The sequence below is a fragment of the Micropterus salmoides genome, unplaced genomic scaffold (genome assembly GCF_014851395.1).
Source record: "Micropterus salmoides isolate LMB-PRFRI ecotype aquatic unplaced genomic scaffold, ASM1485139v1 Ms_hic_scaffold_8, whole genome shotgun sequence".
Taxonomy (NCBI): Eukaryota; Metazoa; Chordata; class Actinopteri; order Centrarchiformes; family Centrarchidae; genus Micropterus; species Micropterus salmoides.
The window spans coordinates 34033921-34050910 of NW_024044570.1; the positions used below are offsets into that span (position 1 = coordinate 34033921).

Genomic DNA, 16990 nt, shown 5'->3' on the forward strand with positions numbered 1-16990 from the left:
GCGTTGCTCTTCAGGTCGTAGCGACAGACGTCTGCAGAGCGGTAGCAGTTATAGTACAGCGCTTCACCATATAGAACAGCACTGGGACCCTCAATGCTGTTGGGGTGACTGTGGGATGGAGCAAAGGTAAAGTCCTTGTTGTTAGCAGAGGCCATGAAGTCTTCGTAGGTTTGGTAAACACGCAGGGAGTTGCCCCAGATGTGGCTGCTGAGCAGAGGTTGGACCCAGTAGCTGTTCTTCTGCCCCTCGCTGTCCATCTGGGCCTGTTTGCCCCACGAACCAGAGATGTAGCTCTTACCGTAGGGACTGACCTTAGTCATGACAGGTTCGCTAATATTTGTGATCAGGCCCTTGAGGCAGTACCTGTCCTGGCCTGGAAACAGACAAAGATGAGAAGGGTCTGAAGATCAGGTGATGTACAGTACAGTATCACCTTTTTTGTCTATTAAAATGTTGAGGAAATTATAATAATTTGGGTGGAATCGCTTTCCATAAGAATAGTAGACTATAATAGTAACATAGAGTAGGCTATAACATGTTTTGAAATTGTATGTAAACCTCTGTAAAATGTTAATACAGTAACCCTACCTAAAATCCTTTACGTATCCTTGATAGAGGCCTGATACCAATGCTGGATTTGTGTCTTTACAAAAAACAACACTCTGCTTTAATGCCTTATCTGCGATTGTTTCTATTCTGGTGTCTTTTTATGACAATATTTAGTATTTAGTTAATGAGCATGAATAGAAAAAATTAAGAAATATTTTAGTTTGAAAAGAGGTCTGTGCATCCAATGAAAGAAAAAGTTTGAGAATCAAAGAACCCCTTGTCCACCAATTTAATCTTCATGAAAAATTACAAATATTGGGAATATTACAGTTTTTTCTGAATGCTTAAGCGCTAATCGTGATTCTTGTAGCACTATTTCTAAAATTATTAATACGTATAGCAAAACCACTCACTGAGTTTGCAAAACTAAAAGCACAAACACTGCTTTGCACTCAGTTTGCAATTTTGTAACACACACTTTGCAAAACTGTAGGCACAATTCACTGCACAACACTCTTTTTGCAGAACTTTAAACACAACTCACTGCTTACACTCAATTACCAAATTTCCAACACACTCCTAGCAAAATTATACACATGTATGGCTATCATTAACACTATTTTGCCAACTGTCTGGCACACTTTCACATGTTAAAACTGTTTTAGATAATTAGTTCACTTTGCAATCAGCCTAAGCACTATAAATAAGCCACAGGTAAGCTGTCTGTGTGGAGTACAATGGAAGGAGCAGTAAGAGTGAGAAGAGTGAGAATCAGAGGAGGCCGAGGAGGCTGAGGGAGAGGACGTGGAGGTGAAGAAGTTGGAGGAAGGGGACGTGGAGGTGAAGAAGTTGGAGGAAGGGGACGTGGAGGTGAAGAAGTTGGAGGAAGAGGACGTGGAGGTGAAGAAGTTGGAGGAAGAGGACGAGGAGGGGAAAGAGGAAGGGTAAGAAGAGTAAGAAATAGAATAACTGATGACATCAGAGCTACAATAGTGGACCATGTCATCAACCATGGGATGACCCTGAGGGAAGCTGGCTAACAGGTTCAGCCTAATTTGAGCCGCTACACTGTGGCAAGCATCATTAGGACATTTCGAAATCAGAATCGGTAAGTACTTTGTAGCACTGCCATACTCTAATGATAAACACAACAGTACCATACATGCAAAAATAGTGAAATTGTTACTTAACAGAATTGCTAGACGTCCACATGTTGGGGGCAGAGGAAGAATGTTCACTCCAGAGCAAGAGACCCATATAGTGAACATGGTGATTGCCAATAATGCAATAAGACTGCGCGAAATACAGCAGCGCATAATTGATAATGACACCATCTTTCAAAATATACACAGTGGTTTACAGACCACCCATTCTTCATGGCACTCAACCTCCCTCCATACTCTCCATTCTTAAATCCCATCGAGGAGTTCTTCTCTGCCTGGCGCTGGAAAGTGTATGACTGTCATCCTCATCAACAGGTAGCCCTTTTACAGGCAATGGAGGAGGCATGTGGAGATATTGACCAGGCATCATGTCAGGCCTGGATACGGCATTCAAGGAGATATTTTCCCCGGTGCCTTGGACTGGAGGATATCGCATGCGATGTGGACGAAATTTTGTGGCCGGACCCAGAAAGACGACATGATGTAGGCTGATTGTCTTTTTTTGTGAAATTACTATTTTGTGTTCTGACTTTGTCTTGGTTTTGATGAGTGTGAATAAACACCAATACTTGAAGTTTGGATCCTTGTATGTTTACATGACACTATGACAAACGTATGACCTCAAATTGACATCTGTACACAGAGAAAGCAAAAGCCAGATGTGTTTTGTATTCATACCATCAGTGTGTAGTTGGCACATTGCGTGCTTAGTAGATGATGGCTTGTGTTTACTGTTTGATACGAAAACACCATTTTTACGAAGGTGTGAAGAGTTAATCTAGCTGTGTTCGCTTTTGCAAGAGAACTACAATGTTTTGATAATTTGGTGAAAGGTTTTCTTATTTGTGTGTAGAGTTTTGCAAAAATAGCCAATAGTTACAAAAAATGTGCTTAAGCAATCAGAAAAAACTGTAATATGCAAGTAGTCCACTTGGAACTGTATATTATTAAGTTTTCACTCCACATATTGCATTCCATACATTGGGATTTTCAGAATATACCAGGGCTATCCGGAAATGTTGGCATGTAAGTGGCACTGTTCATGTTAAGGGATCAATCTACACATGGTGATTGTAAGACAAAATCTTAAGGAGCATTATTATGATTTCTAAGCAGAATCATGGATGTTTTATTCAGAGACATCACTATTACTGGAAAGAGTAAGTTGCTCTGATTCAAGCAGCGTGTGTGTTGTCATCTATTACACTGCGATTTTGAATGCAAAATTAACATCATCAATCATCAATCATCAATTTCTTTCCAGTTCTCCTCCATAAAATGCTACCCATAGTTTGAGAACCACAGTTTAAAAAAAAATGTGTCAGGTTCCTTGGACAACTAGATGCATCTGTTTAAACAAACTTACATTTACAATCAGTTGGAACTGAGTTTAAAATCCCAGGATTCTGGTTCAACAATATTTGGACTGTCCAGTTGTTTTACTGACAAATAAGGCCAAATCGATTGCTATTTTTCACTGACGTCTTTCTTAAAATGCCTTTCGTACTGTGCTGCACATTCGAACATGGTCAGAGGCCAACTTACTTAATTTTAATGCAGGTAATGCACATTTTCCCACAGAGTCCTCCTGGTTCTTCATAGTTATTGCAATGACTGAGTGAGTGCTCTCTTACACACACACACACACACACACACACAGCACCATACTTACCTCTGAAGTCTTTGGGGATTGACTTGCAGGACTCAGCGGTGTTCTTCAGGTAGCGCAGTTTCTCTTTGACTGTCTTCATGTTTAATGTGTTTGACATTTGCATCTTGTCTACATCTGCACGCAATTTACCCACCTAACACACACAAACACACACACATATTTACAACAATGTATCCAGACAGTTATAGACACATATATACACGGTAAGCCATATTTATCTTAAAAACATTTCAAATAACTCAGGTATGTTTCTTCATATTATCATTCTTTCATATCTGTGGTATTCCTGTGACATGTTATTATGAGCAAAGTTAGTTTTTTCAATTACTGAGATGCAATGGTCAAAACTGAAGCAACTTTTTCAAAACTTTTCACACAGTCTGCATTACCAACATGCATCTTGGCCAAACAGTTAATCTCACCTCTAAAAGTCACTCAAACCACCAAAACTCTTCATACAAATTTCAAAATAAACTCGTTCAACCAAAACACTGGCAACAATTCTCACTTAGAAAGCATTCATTGTCACTTATAACACACTGACTTACAAAACACTAACAACAGGAAGCATTACATAAATTTGAGGAACTTTTATCTTCAAAACGTTTTTTTAATATAAATCAGTATTTCATATAGAATACAGTTTTTCTCACTTTTGGTACATTTCTCAGATCAGAATTGAAATTCTACTTGTTCAACCTCCACATCATCTAGTCACTTGTGCACATAGCAATTTCTCAGGCTTTTGAGAAATTGCTAATTGCTTTGACACATTTATGCAAATGATTATGCACAATTGTCTGCTGTTTCCGACAATATCAATTCCTTACTGTATACCATGTTGATCACAATGTATTATACTGGTTCTCTGTTGAATAGTCTTACCCAACAAAACATCTACTCAAAAGTGCATTGCCTAAGTCACTACATGCAAAATAGTTGAACACGTAATCTGCAAAATGTTTTTTCTACATGTGTCTATTAGACTTTTTTTTGTAAATGTGTCCTACAGTAAATTGATGAAGATATCTGTTGTGATGTGAATATGTATCTGTGGCCCACTAGATAGGAACATCAACCTGAGGGGTGTTTCCATGTTTCCATTTCTTATTTTGTAATTGTTTCTGTCATGCTATGCAGTGCTGTAAAATAGTCTAATAGTTTATTTTCTCTCCATCACAATGACATGCTCTGTCAACAAATTACAGTGCATACAGTAAATGTGTAACTGTGAATCCTATCCCAATCCAATTTCTTGCAATGTATAACTCAATACTGTTGAAAGTGTTCTATGCCATTCTGAAAAAGTGCAGCCTTGTGCATTTTCAATCATTGTCATCCAACCATAGTTTACTAATACAAATAATTGTGCAAGTGTTACTGTAAGGATAATTCTAGAAATGTACCAAAGCAACTGAGAAAAATGTAAAAACAACATATTTTCACTTTATTGACTGTACTATAGTATATCTAACAAGAATGAATCAGAAATTCAGAAATTGGCCTCAATATCCTTTATTTTTTCTATATCATAGCATTCAATAATTTACTTACGGTAAAGTTCCTGAAATGTCAGTGCTGCAACACAGTTTTTCTCAGTTGTTTATACAGTAAAACTGGTACCTGAGACACAATGACCACAACCTGTAATTGATGCACCAACACCTTGAACCAATTCTGCTAAAATACAAGTACATGTCCTGCTTTACATGCAGCTTGCAGTTTTAAAGTAAAACCATATTCTAAACACTACACATATTTCTCTACACACATAGACGTAAACATGTTCGTAATGTTCTGCTAAGATTTTCTATATACATCTGTTCAGTTACTGCCAAAATGCAGAACATTTCCAATCATTCTGTTTTGAATGTGTTTTTAACAGTTTTGGACAAAGTGTGTTAGCATCAGAAAAATGTGCTGCAGATATAGTGTTTTGCAGGTAAATTAGTAATGAGAAAAGAGTTCATTGATTTAGGAGAAAGTGGTCATTGAATGGATTTTGTGTGAAAGAAATGAAAAAGGATTCACAGTTTGGTCCACATACATACATACACATACGTTTTGCTGACTGTGTGAGTGAAGAGTGTTTTTGACAATGTGACTTCAGTTTTGACCAATGCAGGTTAGCAATTGAAAAAAACTAATATATCATTCTTCAGAGTTTAATAAATTTTGACTTTATGTAGGCTATTACTCCACGAAATTGTTGTGTCTTCAGTGGATGTTTTACTGTACCTCTTTGGAGAGTTTCTGTGTTTGGCCGTTGTTTAGCTGCTTGTGGATGACACCAACATCTGTCTCCAACTGGCTGAGCTCCTGGCCCAGCAGGCGCAGAGACAAGACTGAGTACAGACCCTGGTCGTGAAGGTACTGGTGAGGCTCCAGCCGGGCTGTCATGTTCTTAACCAGGGCCTGGGTCTGAGGGAGACGCTGGCTGGATAACGTCACCTGCAGGGAAACACAGACAGAAAATACTCTGCTGTTTCTTGAAAACTGAATGTGTTTCAGGATTCCAGGTTCAAGTTCATATTTTCTTTGGGGACTGTACCTTCACATAGTCACAAGACTCGCAAGAGTCTAAAATGCCGAAAGTAATCATAATAATCAGTTGTTGAATCCAATCAAAATGTCACATTAGAGTAAATGCTTCTAACCTGCATTGTATGGCTGAGCAGCACTGTATTCATATAATCAATCAAGTCAGAGGTGGAATTGGACTGGACACAGTCTGAATTAGGTACCACTCTCACCGATGTAAAATGATGCTGGTCGACCTTATTTCTCACCTGTTCCTGCAGGTTGTTCAAAGATCCTTCACAGGACTGAACCTGCTGCAGCACGGACTCGAACTTCACAGCAGGGAACGTCCACAGGTTGGAGTTCACCGCACAAACACATGAGCCATTCTTCCTCTGGCCAGACACTCGCTGAGCCTGGCCATCACCCTGTAGTCACACATGTATAAAAACACTGATGTAGGGTATTTAGCAAGGACAGTAAAGAGATAGCACAGCAGAAAGAGACAAAAAGAAAGAAAAGGCCTCAGTCTAATGTCGTAAATTGCGATATCTTCCACTTTTGTCCTTAGTGTCCTAAGAATCTAAGAGTAGCATATCAGGTGTGACTCACTGAAGACAGCAGCAGAAGGAGCAGCAGCAGCATGTTTAGAGCTGGAGAAATTAATAGAGATACAGAAGCTGTTAGTACTGAAATCACCACCCCTCCTCTTCTCTTTTCTCTAATAAACACCATCTCAACAAATATTTTCCTGTCTTGCTTCTTGTCACTGAGGAGTCACTGCAGAGCTGGATGTGAAACTTTAAAAATGTGGAACTATGAATTTTCCCATAGTTTCCCTTACTTTACGCAATGGTTAGTATTTCCCCTTTGTAGGATCCTCTGCAATCCTCTGTTCCTCTGCTCTCAATCTCCTGTTTTGCAACACATGATGTTTGCAAGAATGTGTTACAAACCTTGATAAAACTTCACAATGCAGTAATGGATTCTATAATACTATCAAAATACTGAGAAATACAGAATAATGTCGGTACATAACTGAATACACGTATGACGCTGAGGATGAGAGCGATTGAAGGACACTGATCCGGATATATGTTACCGAATCAACCTAAATTGGATTAAAAATTATTGTCTTCATTTTTTTCTGGGAAGCGAGTGGCGGCGCTGAATGTAGCCAGTGAGATAGTGTACAGGGGTTCTTCACTTTGATTAATATTAGCTTATGTAATTAGTAGGTGGGAAATAATTGTTGATTTGCCTATTTGTTTAGTCATTAACCAGGGCAACAGCTACTCCTCCTGGGCCATGTTCTTCAAATGTGGTTAACTTAACTAATTGTTGCACCGCCCTCAGCCATAAGGTTCGACAGAGGAAAGAGCACAGCACATTACCAGGACGGAGCTGCCATCCATGGGACTGTCGGTACCGCAGCTTCATCCCGCAAGCCATAAGACTGTTGAACTCTTGAGCTCTTAAACTCGTCACAATGACACTTTCGTTGCACCATTTTGATTAGGTCACTTTATATTACTGCCACACTAATACTGTACTTATTGTACATACATATTCTACTGAATTGGCTCCACCTGCTTACTTACCTGCTTTTTACAACCTGTTTACATATCAGTATAATCTTCATACCTACCTGTTCATACCTGTACACATCACAGTTTATATATATATTTTACTACATGTTTATAAGCTATTTATCCATCATTGTGCGTGTGTATGTATCTATCTATCCATCTGCCACTCAACGTAATGGAAAAAAAAATGTTGAACATTTTCCATGTCCCAACCCCTCATTTTCCTTTTATGATGCATAATACCTGTGAAAAGTTTCATTCAGATATAATATTGACTGGTAGATCAATGGGCTCAGTGTTTTCAAATACTATAATCAAGATAAAATGTTATTTAATTCAAAATTTCTCTACCACAGTAAATTAATATAGTATAGTATTGTTATCATTTAACTGTTCTTTTTCATATTCTCATTTGTGTTATTATTTGGTTTAAATACTATGTAATCAGAATAATATTTTTGGGTTAGCACTACAGCAGCCGTGGTTAGTAGTATAGTTAACTCTGTGCAGGGTCACGAGGGGGCTGGACCCAATCCCAGCTGTCAAATTGCTAGTTCATCACAGGGCCTCACAGAGTGAAGTGACTGAGTTTAAGAGGCTGCAAGGGCTCAAAATGCTGTAAACAGGAATGGGACAGCACTTTGCCACTTTATCATGTTACCTTGACGATGCAGAAACATGTTGCACACTTTTTATTTTATGTTTTTGCCTGATTTTTAAGTCCTGCAGGCTCTTGTCCTACAGAGTGGAGGAGAGGTAGCCTAAATGTCAATAAAAAGTTGTCAACTGACAATTGCTATATATATGTCAGAGGTCGCACAACTCTGGAGAAACCAGGGGTTAGGGTCTTGCTCAGGGACACAATGGTGGATAGGTCACAGTGCGGAGTTGAACCCAGGTCTCTTACACCAAAGGCCTGTGTCTTATCCAGTGCGCCACCAATACACTAATGGCACAGCCACCAGGAGCAATTTGTGGTTCCCAACCTTCCGGTTAGTGGACGATCGCTCACTTACGCCACTTCAACACTTTCCTAATTAAGGTCTATCTGAAGGTCTATCTGGTTTGCATTGCATGTGTTCCCTCAACCAAGTCCAGTTGCCCTTGACTTTAACCTTCTTTGGATAACTATGACCTGGATTAAAGTTATATTACATGATAAAATCGGGAACATGTTGAATATTGTAAAAATATTATTAAAATACATCCAAATTTTGTTTTTGTCACATTATTAACATATTTGGGGATGGGAAGATAAAATTAAAAACTTTAATTTTGAGTGGCACCCTAATATATATATATATATAAATCCCTCTCTCACCCCTTGCGGGGTGGTATTTGTCATCCTCAAGCTCGGGTCCTCTACCAGAGGCCTGGGAGATTGAGGGTTCTGCGCAGTATCTTAGTTGTTCCTAGGACTGCACTCTTCTGGACAGAGACCTCTGATGTTTTACCTGGAATCTGCTGGAGCCACTCTCCCAGTTTGGGGGTCACAGCCCCCAGTGCTCCGATTACCACTGGCACCACTGTTGCTCTTACTTTCCACATCTTTTCTAGCTCCTCTTTCAGCCCTTGGTATTTCTCAAGCTTCTCGTGTTCCTTCTTCTTGATGTTGCTGTCGCCTGGGATCGCCACATCTATCACTGCAGCCTTCTTCTGCTGTTGGTCGATCAACACGATGTCTGGTTGGTTAGCCATCACCAGTTTTTCAGTCTGGATCTTGAAGTCCCACAGGATCTTAGCTCGGTCATTCTCAACTACCTTAGGAGGTGTCTTCCATTTTGACCTTGGGACTTCCAGACCGTAATCATTGCAGATGTTCCTGTACACTATGCCAGCTACCTGGTTATGGCGTTCCATGTACGCACTTCCTGCCTGCATCTTACACCCTGCTGTTATGTGCTGTACTGTCTCAGGGGCATCCTTGCACAGTCTGCACCTGGGGTCCTGCCTGGTGTGGTAGACCCCAGCCTCTATTGATCTTGTACTGAGTGCCTGTTCTTGTGCCGCCATGATTAGTGCTTCTGTGCTGTCCTTCAGTCCAGCCTTTTCCAGCCACTGGTAGGATTTCTTGATATCAGCCACTTCTTCTATTTGTCTGTGGTACATGCCGTGCAGCAGCTTGTCCCTCCATGAAGGTTCTTCTTCCTAGTCCTCACCTTCGGGTTTCTGCTGCCTGAGGTATTCACTAAGCCCTTCATCTTTGGGGGCCATCTTCCTGATGTACTCTTGGATCTTTGTCGTTTCATCCTGGACAGTGGTCTTGACACTCACTAGCCCTCGGCCTCCCTCGCTACGCTTGGTGTACAGTCTCAGCGTGCATTGTGAGGAGCTTTCTTGTCTTGATGTCAGTGGTCTCTATCTCCTCCTTTGGCCAGTTTATTATACCAGCGGCGTATCTGATGACTGGCATGGCGTATGTGTTGATGGCTCAATCTTGTTTTTCCCATTCAGCTGACTTTTCACGACCTGCCTTACTCTCTGTAGGTATTTGGCTGTGGTGGACTTCCTTGCTGCCTCCTCATGGTTTCCGTTAGCCTGTGGCACCCCAAGGTAGATGTTGTAGATCCTGGTAGTGTGGATCAGTGAGTCGATGTCTCGCTCATTTCTGGTATACAGCTTGATGTCATCCATGTAGAGGAGGTGACTGATGGTTGTTCAACTTCAGAACCGGTATTCGTAGCCAGTTTTTGTGATGATCTGGCTGATGGGGTTCAGGCCTACGCAGAACAGCAGCAGGGATAGTGCATCACCTTGGTATATGCCCCACTTGATGGTGACTTGTGCAATATGCTTTGAGTTGGCTTCCAGACTTGTTTTCCACAGCCCCATTGAGTTCTTGATGAAGGCTATTAGTGTCCTGTTGATCTTGTACATTTCCAAGCATTCCAGTATCCATGTATGTGGTATTGAGTCGTAGGCTTTCTTGTAGTCAATCAAGGCGGTGCACAGATTGGTCTGCCTGGTCTTGAAGTCTCAAGTGACTGCTCTATCAACCAGTAGCTGGTGCTTGGCTCCCCTGGTATTACTACCCATTCCCTTCAGGGCCCTGTCCATGTATTGAGCCATGTGCCTACTCATCTTAGCCGCTATGATGCCTGACAGGAGCTTCCATGTTGTGCAGAGGAAGGTTATTGGCCGGTGGTTAGATGGAATTGTTTCCTTCTGGGGGTCCTTCATGATCAGGACTGTCCGTCTTTGGGTTAACCATTCTGGGTGGGTCCCATCCATCAGCAGTTGGTTCATTTGTGCTGCCAGGCGTTCATGGAGTGCAGTTATCTCCCTGCTGACCTGTCGTCCTGGCTCCCCCTTGCCGTAGCGTATTTGTTGTACCTCATCAATCTCTAGTTGTGATAGGAGCTACAGTTTGCAGATGTTAGAACACTGAGCTAGAAGTTGTTTCTTTGTCAGTGTTGATGATGGGTTTCGAAGCATCCATATATCCCATAGTCATATAACCCCTCTCACTGGGATCGCTTGTATAGTAGCATTGCATCAGATCCATGTTTTCTGCTCTAGTCCATGAATGTCTTGTTCCAGTAGCCCATTTGTCATCAGGTACAAAAACCTGACGCGGACCTTGTTAGCGACGTCCGAGCCGGTATGGCTCTTTTATTTGCGGTTTCACTCATGCCTGAGGTAGGCTGGTAGCATTAAGGACCCTGCCTAAGGGTCCACCTGGATACCTGGATACGATCACCTGTACCAAAGTCAGTGGCATTAACCATTGAGCTATATATATATATATATATATATATATATATATATATATATATATATATATATATATATATATATATATACTTGTGTATAATCTCTACGTATATACAGTCCATTTACTACAATACTGCACAACCTGTTTAGTTTATACATATTACTACTACTGTACACCAATCTACTGCAATTTTATATTTTATAAACATATAACATATGTTAGCTACTGCACTAATGTCTTAAATTCTAATTACATTATACTTACCAGTTTAATAAATACAGATTTGTTTGAGCATTGTTGGAGGGAGCTTGAGATCTAAGAATTGCATTGCCAAAAACTGTTTCACATTAATTTTTGTACTTATGACCCTAAAGGACTTGATCTTTGACTGACTAGTCCAGAATTTCATCATCAGATATTTTGTGTGGTCAGTGCTGGGTGATCACTTTCAGTTCCTGAATATTTCAACACAGATAACGTGTGTGAATTTCTGCGAACTCCATATCAGAAATGTTTCCATATTAGTCCCTGCTTCCCTTCCACATTTGGATTCACACATCCACTCACATCTGAACATTAAACTTTCCTGTGCTGCCGCAATCCCAACCACAAGGTGGAAGTGACCCCTTTCTGAAATCACACACATGCACATTCATTCACCCACTCACATGCAGAGGTTAGTGGGAGTGTTCACAAGTTAGAAGCTGCTGCCAGCAGTCAGACACGCTGTCATATTCAAACAGAGTTCAGGGACGGTTTCAGTGCTGCCCTCTGACCCACCATGAAGCTGCGTGTGATCGTTACACTGTGTGCTCTGTTCATCATCACCCAACAGGTATGAAAACACTTAAAAATAAAGATTATTGTTCCTTTTTCAAAATGACTTTCATTACAAAGGTCGCTGCCCACTTCAAACATAGATATATTTAAATATGGTATTTAATATTTATTATGACATGCCATGTTTGATATTCTTGACAGGTATTTTCACAAGATAAGTGTACGTGTGAGTTGACTAATTCAGAGAAGGCATTCCCTCATGACAAACTCAGCACAGTGGAGGACAATGCATCAAAATGCAACAGCAACATCACCCCACAGAAGGTAACTAGTTAACAGTGTTATTTTCTAAACCAGACTGTAAAGAACACAAACTCAACAGTTGTAAAACTGTAAAAAATTGAATAACAAAAACAGACTCCTATATGCATGCATTCATGTGTGAACACAGAGTCTACCTGCTCTCTCTGCAGACTCTGGAGCTGGAGAGTCTGCTGCTGGGTTTGGAGCGACGTCTGCCCCAGCTGCAGGAAGATGTGTCGATGCTGGAGAGGGAGGATGACGGAGACCTCTACGCAGTTCTCAGCCTGTATGTGATAGAGAATGAACTGATGGAGATCAAGCAGCTCATTGACAGGCTCAACAGCACCACCAAGGCACACCAGGGTCTGACTGCTGACACCACTAAACAGGTAGACTCACAAAGCACCAGCTGTTCAACACTGACACCATTCAAGAAGGCAGCGCCTGTGTGCAAGTCTGCTCAAAATTTAGATTTATTTATGGTATCCATAGCAAAACTTAGGTATATAAATATCTAGTATGATGTTTTTAAGTAGCAATAAGACTTTTACTGCACTGGTCCTTGGAGTTATGACCATGCAATCTACTAGATGTCTGGCTTTAAAAGTCATTTCTTCCAGTACACTATTATTGGAACACTTGCACCTTTTACATTTCCAGTCAGAGACAAAAAATTCTTCTTCTTCCTGGTCAAAACATGGTGCCTACATTACCTGCAATGCAACTCTAACTGCAAAAACTTCAGTCGGAGATTTGTTTGTTAAGCTAGTAATGGCGAATGTAGCCATGGGCGCTGAACTCAGACAAAACAGAAATCCTGGTCATCGGGTCCCAGTAGATGGCAAATACAAATACTGCCATCTGCTGGTTCGCTAGTAAATCACATTAAGCCTGTGGCAAAGAACCTTGGTGTTTGGTTTGATAGTTGGTTTCGAGAAGCACACCACAAAGCTTATTCAATCATGTTTTTATCAACTTAGAAATGTAGCAAAAATTCATCTATGTTAACTTTTAAGGACACCGAGACCATTTTACACCCTTCATCTCATCACGCCTGGATTATTGCAACAGCCTTTTCACCTGTTTAACCCAAAAATCTATTGATCGACTCCAGACTGTCCAGAACTCAGCTGCCAGGCTTTTAACCAGAACAAAGAAATATGACCACATTACTCCTATTTTAGCTTCATTACACTGGCTCCCAGTATGTTTTAGAATTGACTTTAAAATTCTATTGATCACTTTTAAAGCTCTTCATGGCCTCTCGCCTTGTTATATTTCTGACCTTTTAGTCCCATACGCACCAGCACGTACCTTGAGATCCTCGGGCAGAGGTCTGTTGTCTGTTCCAGAGTCTGAAAACTAAAGGGGACAGAGCGTTTGCTGTCAGGGCCCCGAGGCTCTGGAACAGCCTGCCCAGGAAATCAGGTCGGCTTAGTCAGTGAACTCTTTTAAGTCCCTTCTTAAAAGATACTTTTATAGGAGAGCCTTTCCCGATCTTATTTGATTTTATTTTATCCCTGTATTTTACTAATTTTATATTTATCTGTATTTTAGTCTTTTCAATGTTTTCATGCTTTTATCTTGTATTGTTTTTGTATTATTTTCTCTTGGGTATTATTGTCTTTACACTTGTTAAAGCACTTTGTAACTTGTTTTTGAAAAGTGCTCTACAAATAAAGATCATTATTATTATTGTTATTATCATTATTATTATTATTATTATTATTATTATTATATGGGGCAGGGTCGTTAAAAGACAATTCCAAGGGCCCCTGACAGGGGCCCCAAAAATAATTATAAACTAATATCTAATTAAATTATATTATACACTATATAAATCATCATCACTGAGTATAAATATATTTCAAATATAATAAAATGAATGATCTCTTTTGTTTTTACTTGTTTTTGGCAGTAAAAGATTGACCAAAAACTAAACATCCATATTGACCGACCACTCCCTTGTATCTTGGTTTGGTCCTGCCTTAGCGCACACATCAGTGATGGTGTTTAGATGCAGTCAGTAGATGCAGCAGAAATACAGAGAACACAATGTTGCCTAGTAAACCAAAATCTGGTTTTCAAAAAAGGAAAGAGAGGAAAGACAAAGGAAAGGGTGTCAGTCTGGAACCCAGTTTTTCCCCAAGAAAGGTGGGCAGCCTTTAGTCTGTGAGTGGTGTTAACCTGTTGTCCACAGTGAAATAAGCTAGCCAGCTACAGACTAGTGTTAGACTACATTTCATCAACATTTAATCAGTTCAGGGAAACGTTTAGCAAGAGATTCATATTAACTTGTTGTCCCTGCCCCTTTTAGCAGACTAACAACAGATGAGTCAGCAGCACCCCAGTCTCCACATAACTGTAGCCTCCCTGTCCCAGTGAAGAAGGGGAGCAGCATGGCAGGCATAGCATCATGCCAGGGAGTCTGGATTTCTCTTTTGCTCTCTTTATCATAACAAAAAAAGACAATGAAATATTTCTTTCTCACAAATTATTTTCTCACATAATGATCATTATGAAATAAATAAAAATAAAACCCACCTGCCTGTATGTACTGGATGCTGGACAGCAGCATACCTCAGCCTGCATGTAAGTTACAGACTATATTAAAATAATCCAGTTTGATACGTTCATTTAGATTGAATTATGGCCATTAATCACATCTATAGAAACAGACTTTATTATTCCCATCATGAAGGGCAATTTATTTGAGAAGCAAATAGTGAACTGCATCCTGTATGCAGACTTGCACGTACAAATCACAAGCAGTAAATATTGCTGCTAGTGCTAGTACTAATATTGAACTACAAGAAGCGTACATATGTATACATACTGTATGCATGAGAGTTTGCATGTCCGCTTGTGCCTGTATGTATGTGCAAGTGAAGTATTAAGTTTGGCAATACAATAAAACAATAAAAATTACACAATAAAAATATAGCCAAAACATAGAAGTGTACTGGTGCAGAGCCCTCTGTTGACTTTAAATTTATCACTCAGAACTCATCACAGAGGTATAGAAACAACATTTTATACGAGGCAGCTAACATTATCCTCTGACTACCAGCTTGCATTTTTAACAGCAGTCCCAACCCATTTTATTTTGAAAAACGATTACCATATCAATAATGAATAATGTACATTGTTTATCAATGAATGAGCCATTCCAGTTGTCAAATAACAGGTAATGCTGCATTCAAGGGCATTCATATTTGTAAAAAAATGCTGCTGTCTCTCAGCTCGAGGACCTTAGTGCAGAGATGCAGGAGCTACAGACATATGACACCATGCAGGTGGTGAAGAGACTAGAAGACAACCACCGTCTTAAGAGAGACCTGGACCAGTGCAAGAATGGATTTCACCCCACCATCCAACCCACTCAACCTCCACACAGTATGTCCCAAAAACCACACCACATACAAATGGGAAGATATCTTTCTTTCTTTTTGTTAACTTCCACGGTAAACCACCAGATAGATAAAAAAATAATAAAAGTCTGTATAGTTCACTTAGGATTTAGAAACCAACAGAAGATGATTGGACTTGATCTTGACCTGATCTTTTTGTGTTCATAATAAGTTGTATATTTTACCTGAGCCCCCAGGAAGCTCTCAGCACCAATCACCTCAATTAGAAAGTTATGGATATAGGAAGTTATACCAGTGGACGCCTCGCTTGACTAGATGTGGTTTCCCCCCCATTTGCACAATTTCTTTCTTTCTGCTTCTTTTCATATTTTCCCCAAGGTAAATGTCCCCACGGTGAATTTCAGAACATTACTGGCCCGAGGGTGTACACAGCAGGAGAGTACCCTGGCTCCTACAAGTATGGAGCCTGGGGTCGGGATCCCAAACCAGAGGCGGGGAAGGAGAGCTGGTATTGGCTGGTAATGTTGACCTCCAGCAACAGATATGCCAACTACATCCGCCTCTACTCTAGCCTGAGCTCTCTCATTGTTGGGTTAAGCATTCCAGGTAAAGAACTCTTGTGTTCTAGTTTGAGTGTTAATGTTAGAAATGTACAACCTTTCAGCTCAGTGTGCAGGTTTTTTTATTTGGTTGTCTAGTAATAGTCGAAGATTCAATGCTTCGATAGAAAGAGCCTGATTCGTTTGCCAATCTCACAGTTGAATCTTCGCAGAGGAGTTATGAAACTAAGATCATTCCATTTTGGCTATATGGGGGAAGCTCAACATCTGATTTTACATAGAACTACCGGTTTTCTCCCACTAAGATAAAATAATGCCTATTATGATAAAAATATCAACATGTGAAGCTGTAAAAAAAGATGTAAAAAGAAAGAAGCTTTTAATAAATCTTTATAAAGTATAAGAATAAATACAAAATTGTAAGTAATTCATTTATCACCACTGAAGAATGGCACAAAGAATATTATATCATTTTTAACAGTACTTATAGACCTGCGAGGAACCACCAGGTGCATGCAATTCTCTGCGGGCATGCACAACTCTGCATAAGACCGATGAATGGCAGACGAGCAGGGCAGAGAGAAAGGGTAAAAATTAAGTCTCAGTTTAGCTGGAAATGTACAGTGTCATAAATGATTCGAACGTCCCACGAGGTGGGAACTCTGCATGCAGCTCTGTCTCTCATTCCTCTTATCACACACGCCCACACATGCACACTGACCACCATTCCCAAAGGGTAAAAGTTACAATCTTGGATTTATTCACATG

At 40.2% G+C, this 16990-nt stretch overlaps 3 protein-coding genes across 3 annotated transcripts in view; 2 read left to right on the forward strand and 1 right to left on the reverse strand.

Annotated features, from left to right (window-relative positions):
* LOC119893063 (olfactomedin-like) overlaps positions 1-6648 on the reverse strand; it is a 28230-nt gene extending 21582 nt beyond the window's left edge. The window contains exons 1-5 of the mRNA XM_038704990.1: positions 6517-6648; positions 6174-6332; positions 5623-5835; positions 3385-3517; positions 3-373 (exon numbers count right to left, since the gene is read on the reverse strand). Coding sequence (XP_038560918.1) covers positions 3-373; positions 3385-3517; positions 5623-5835; positions 6174-6332; positions 6517-6639 — 999 coding nt within the window. The 5' untranslated portion in view covers positions 6640-6648. The remainder of the gene's footprint in view (positions 1-2; positions 374-3384; positions 3518-5622; positions 5836-6173; positions 6333-6516) is intronic.
* A 5237-nt stretch (positions 6649-11885) lies between these two features.
* Positions 11886-16592, forward strand: LOC119893838 (olfactomedin-4-like). The gene is made up of 5 exons (XM_038706196.1): positions 11886-12043; positions 12190-12312; positions 12462-12680; positions 15534-15687; positions 16041-16592. The coding sequence occupies exons 1-5, from the start codon at positions 11990-11992 to the stop codon at positions 16358-16360; spliced, it is 870 nt and encodes a 289-aa protein (XP_038562124.1). The 5' UTR covers positions 11886-11989; the 3' UTR covers positions 16361-16592.
* A 262-nt stretch (positions 16593-16854) lies between these two features.
* LOC119893064 (dynein heavy chain 6, axonemal-like) overlaps positions 16855-16990 on the forward strand; it is a 49520-nt gene continuing 49384 nt past the window's right edge. Inside the window, 1 exon segment of the mRNA XM_038704991.1 lies at positions 16855-16875. Coding sequence (XP_038560919.1) covers positions 16855-16875 — 21 coding nt within the window.

Bases quoted from the DNA above. Each gene is read 5' to 3' on its own strand.
- LOC119893838 (XM_038706196.1), top strand. From the start codon at position 11,990: ATGAAGCTGCGTGTGATCGTTACACTGTGTGCTCTGTTCATCATCACC. The intron at 12,044-12,189 runs GTATGAAAACAC...TATTCTTGACAG, and splicing joins TGTTCATCATCACCCAACAG to GTATTTTCACAAGATAAGTG. The intron at 12,313-12,461 runs GTAACTAGTTAA...CTCTCTCTGCAG, and splicing joins GCAACATCACCCCACAGAAG to ACTCTGGAGCTGGAGAGTCT.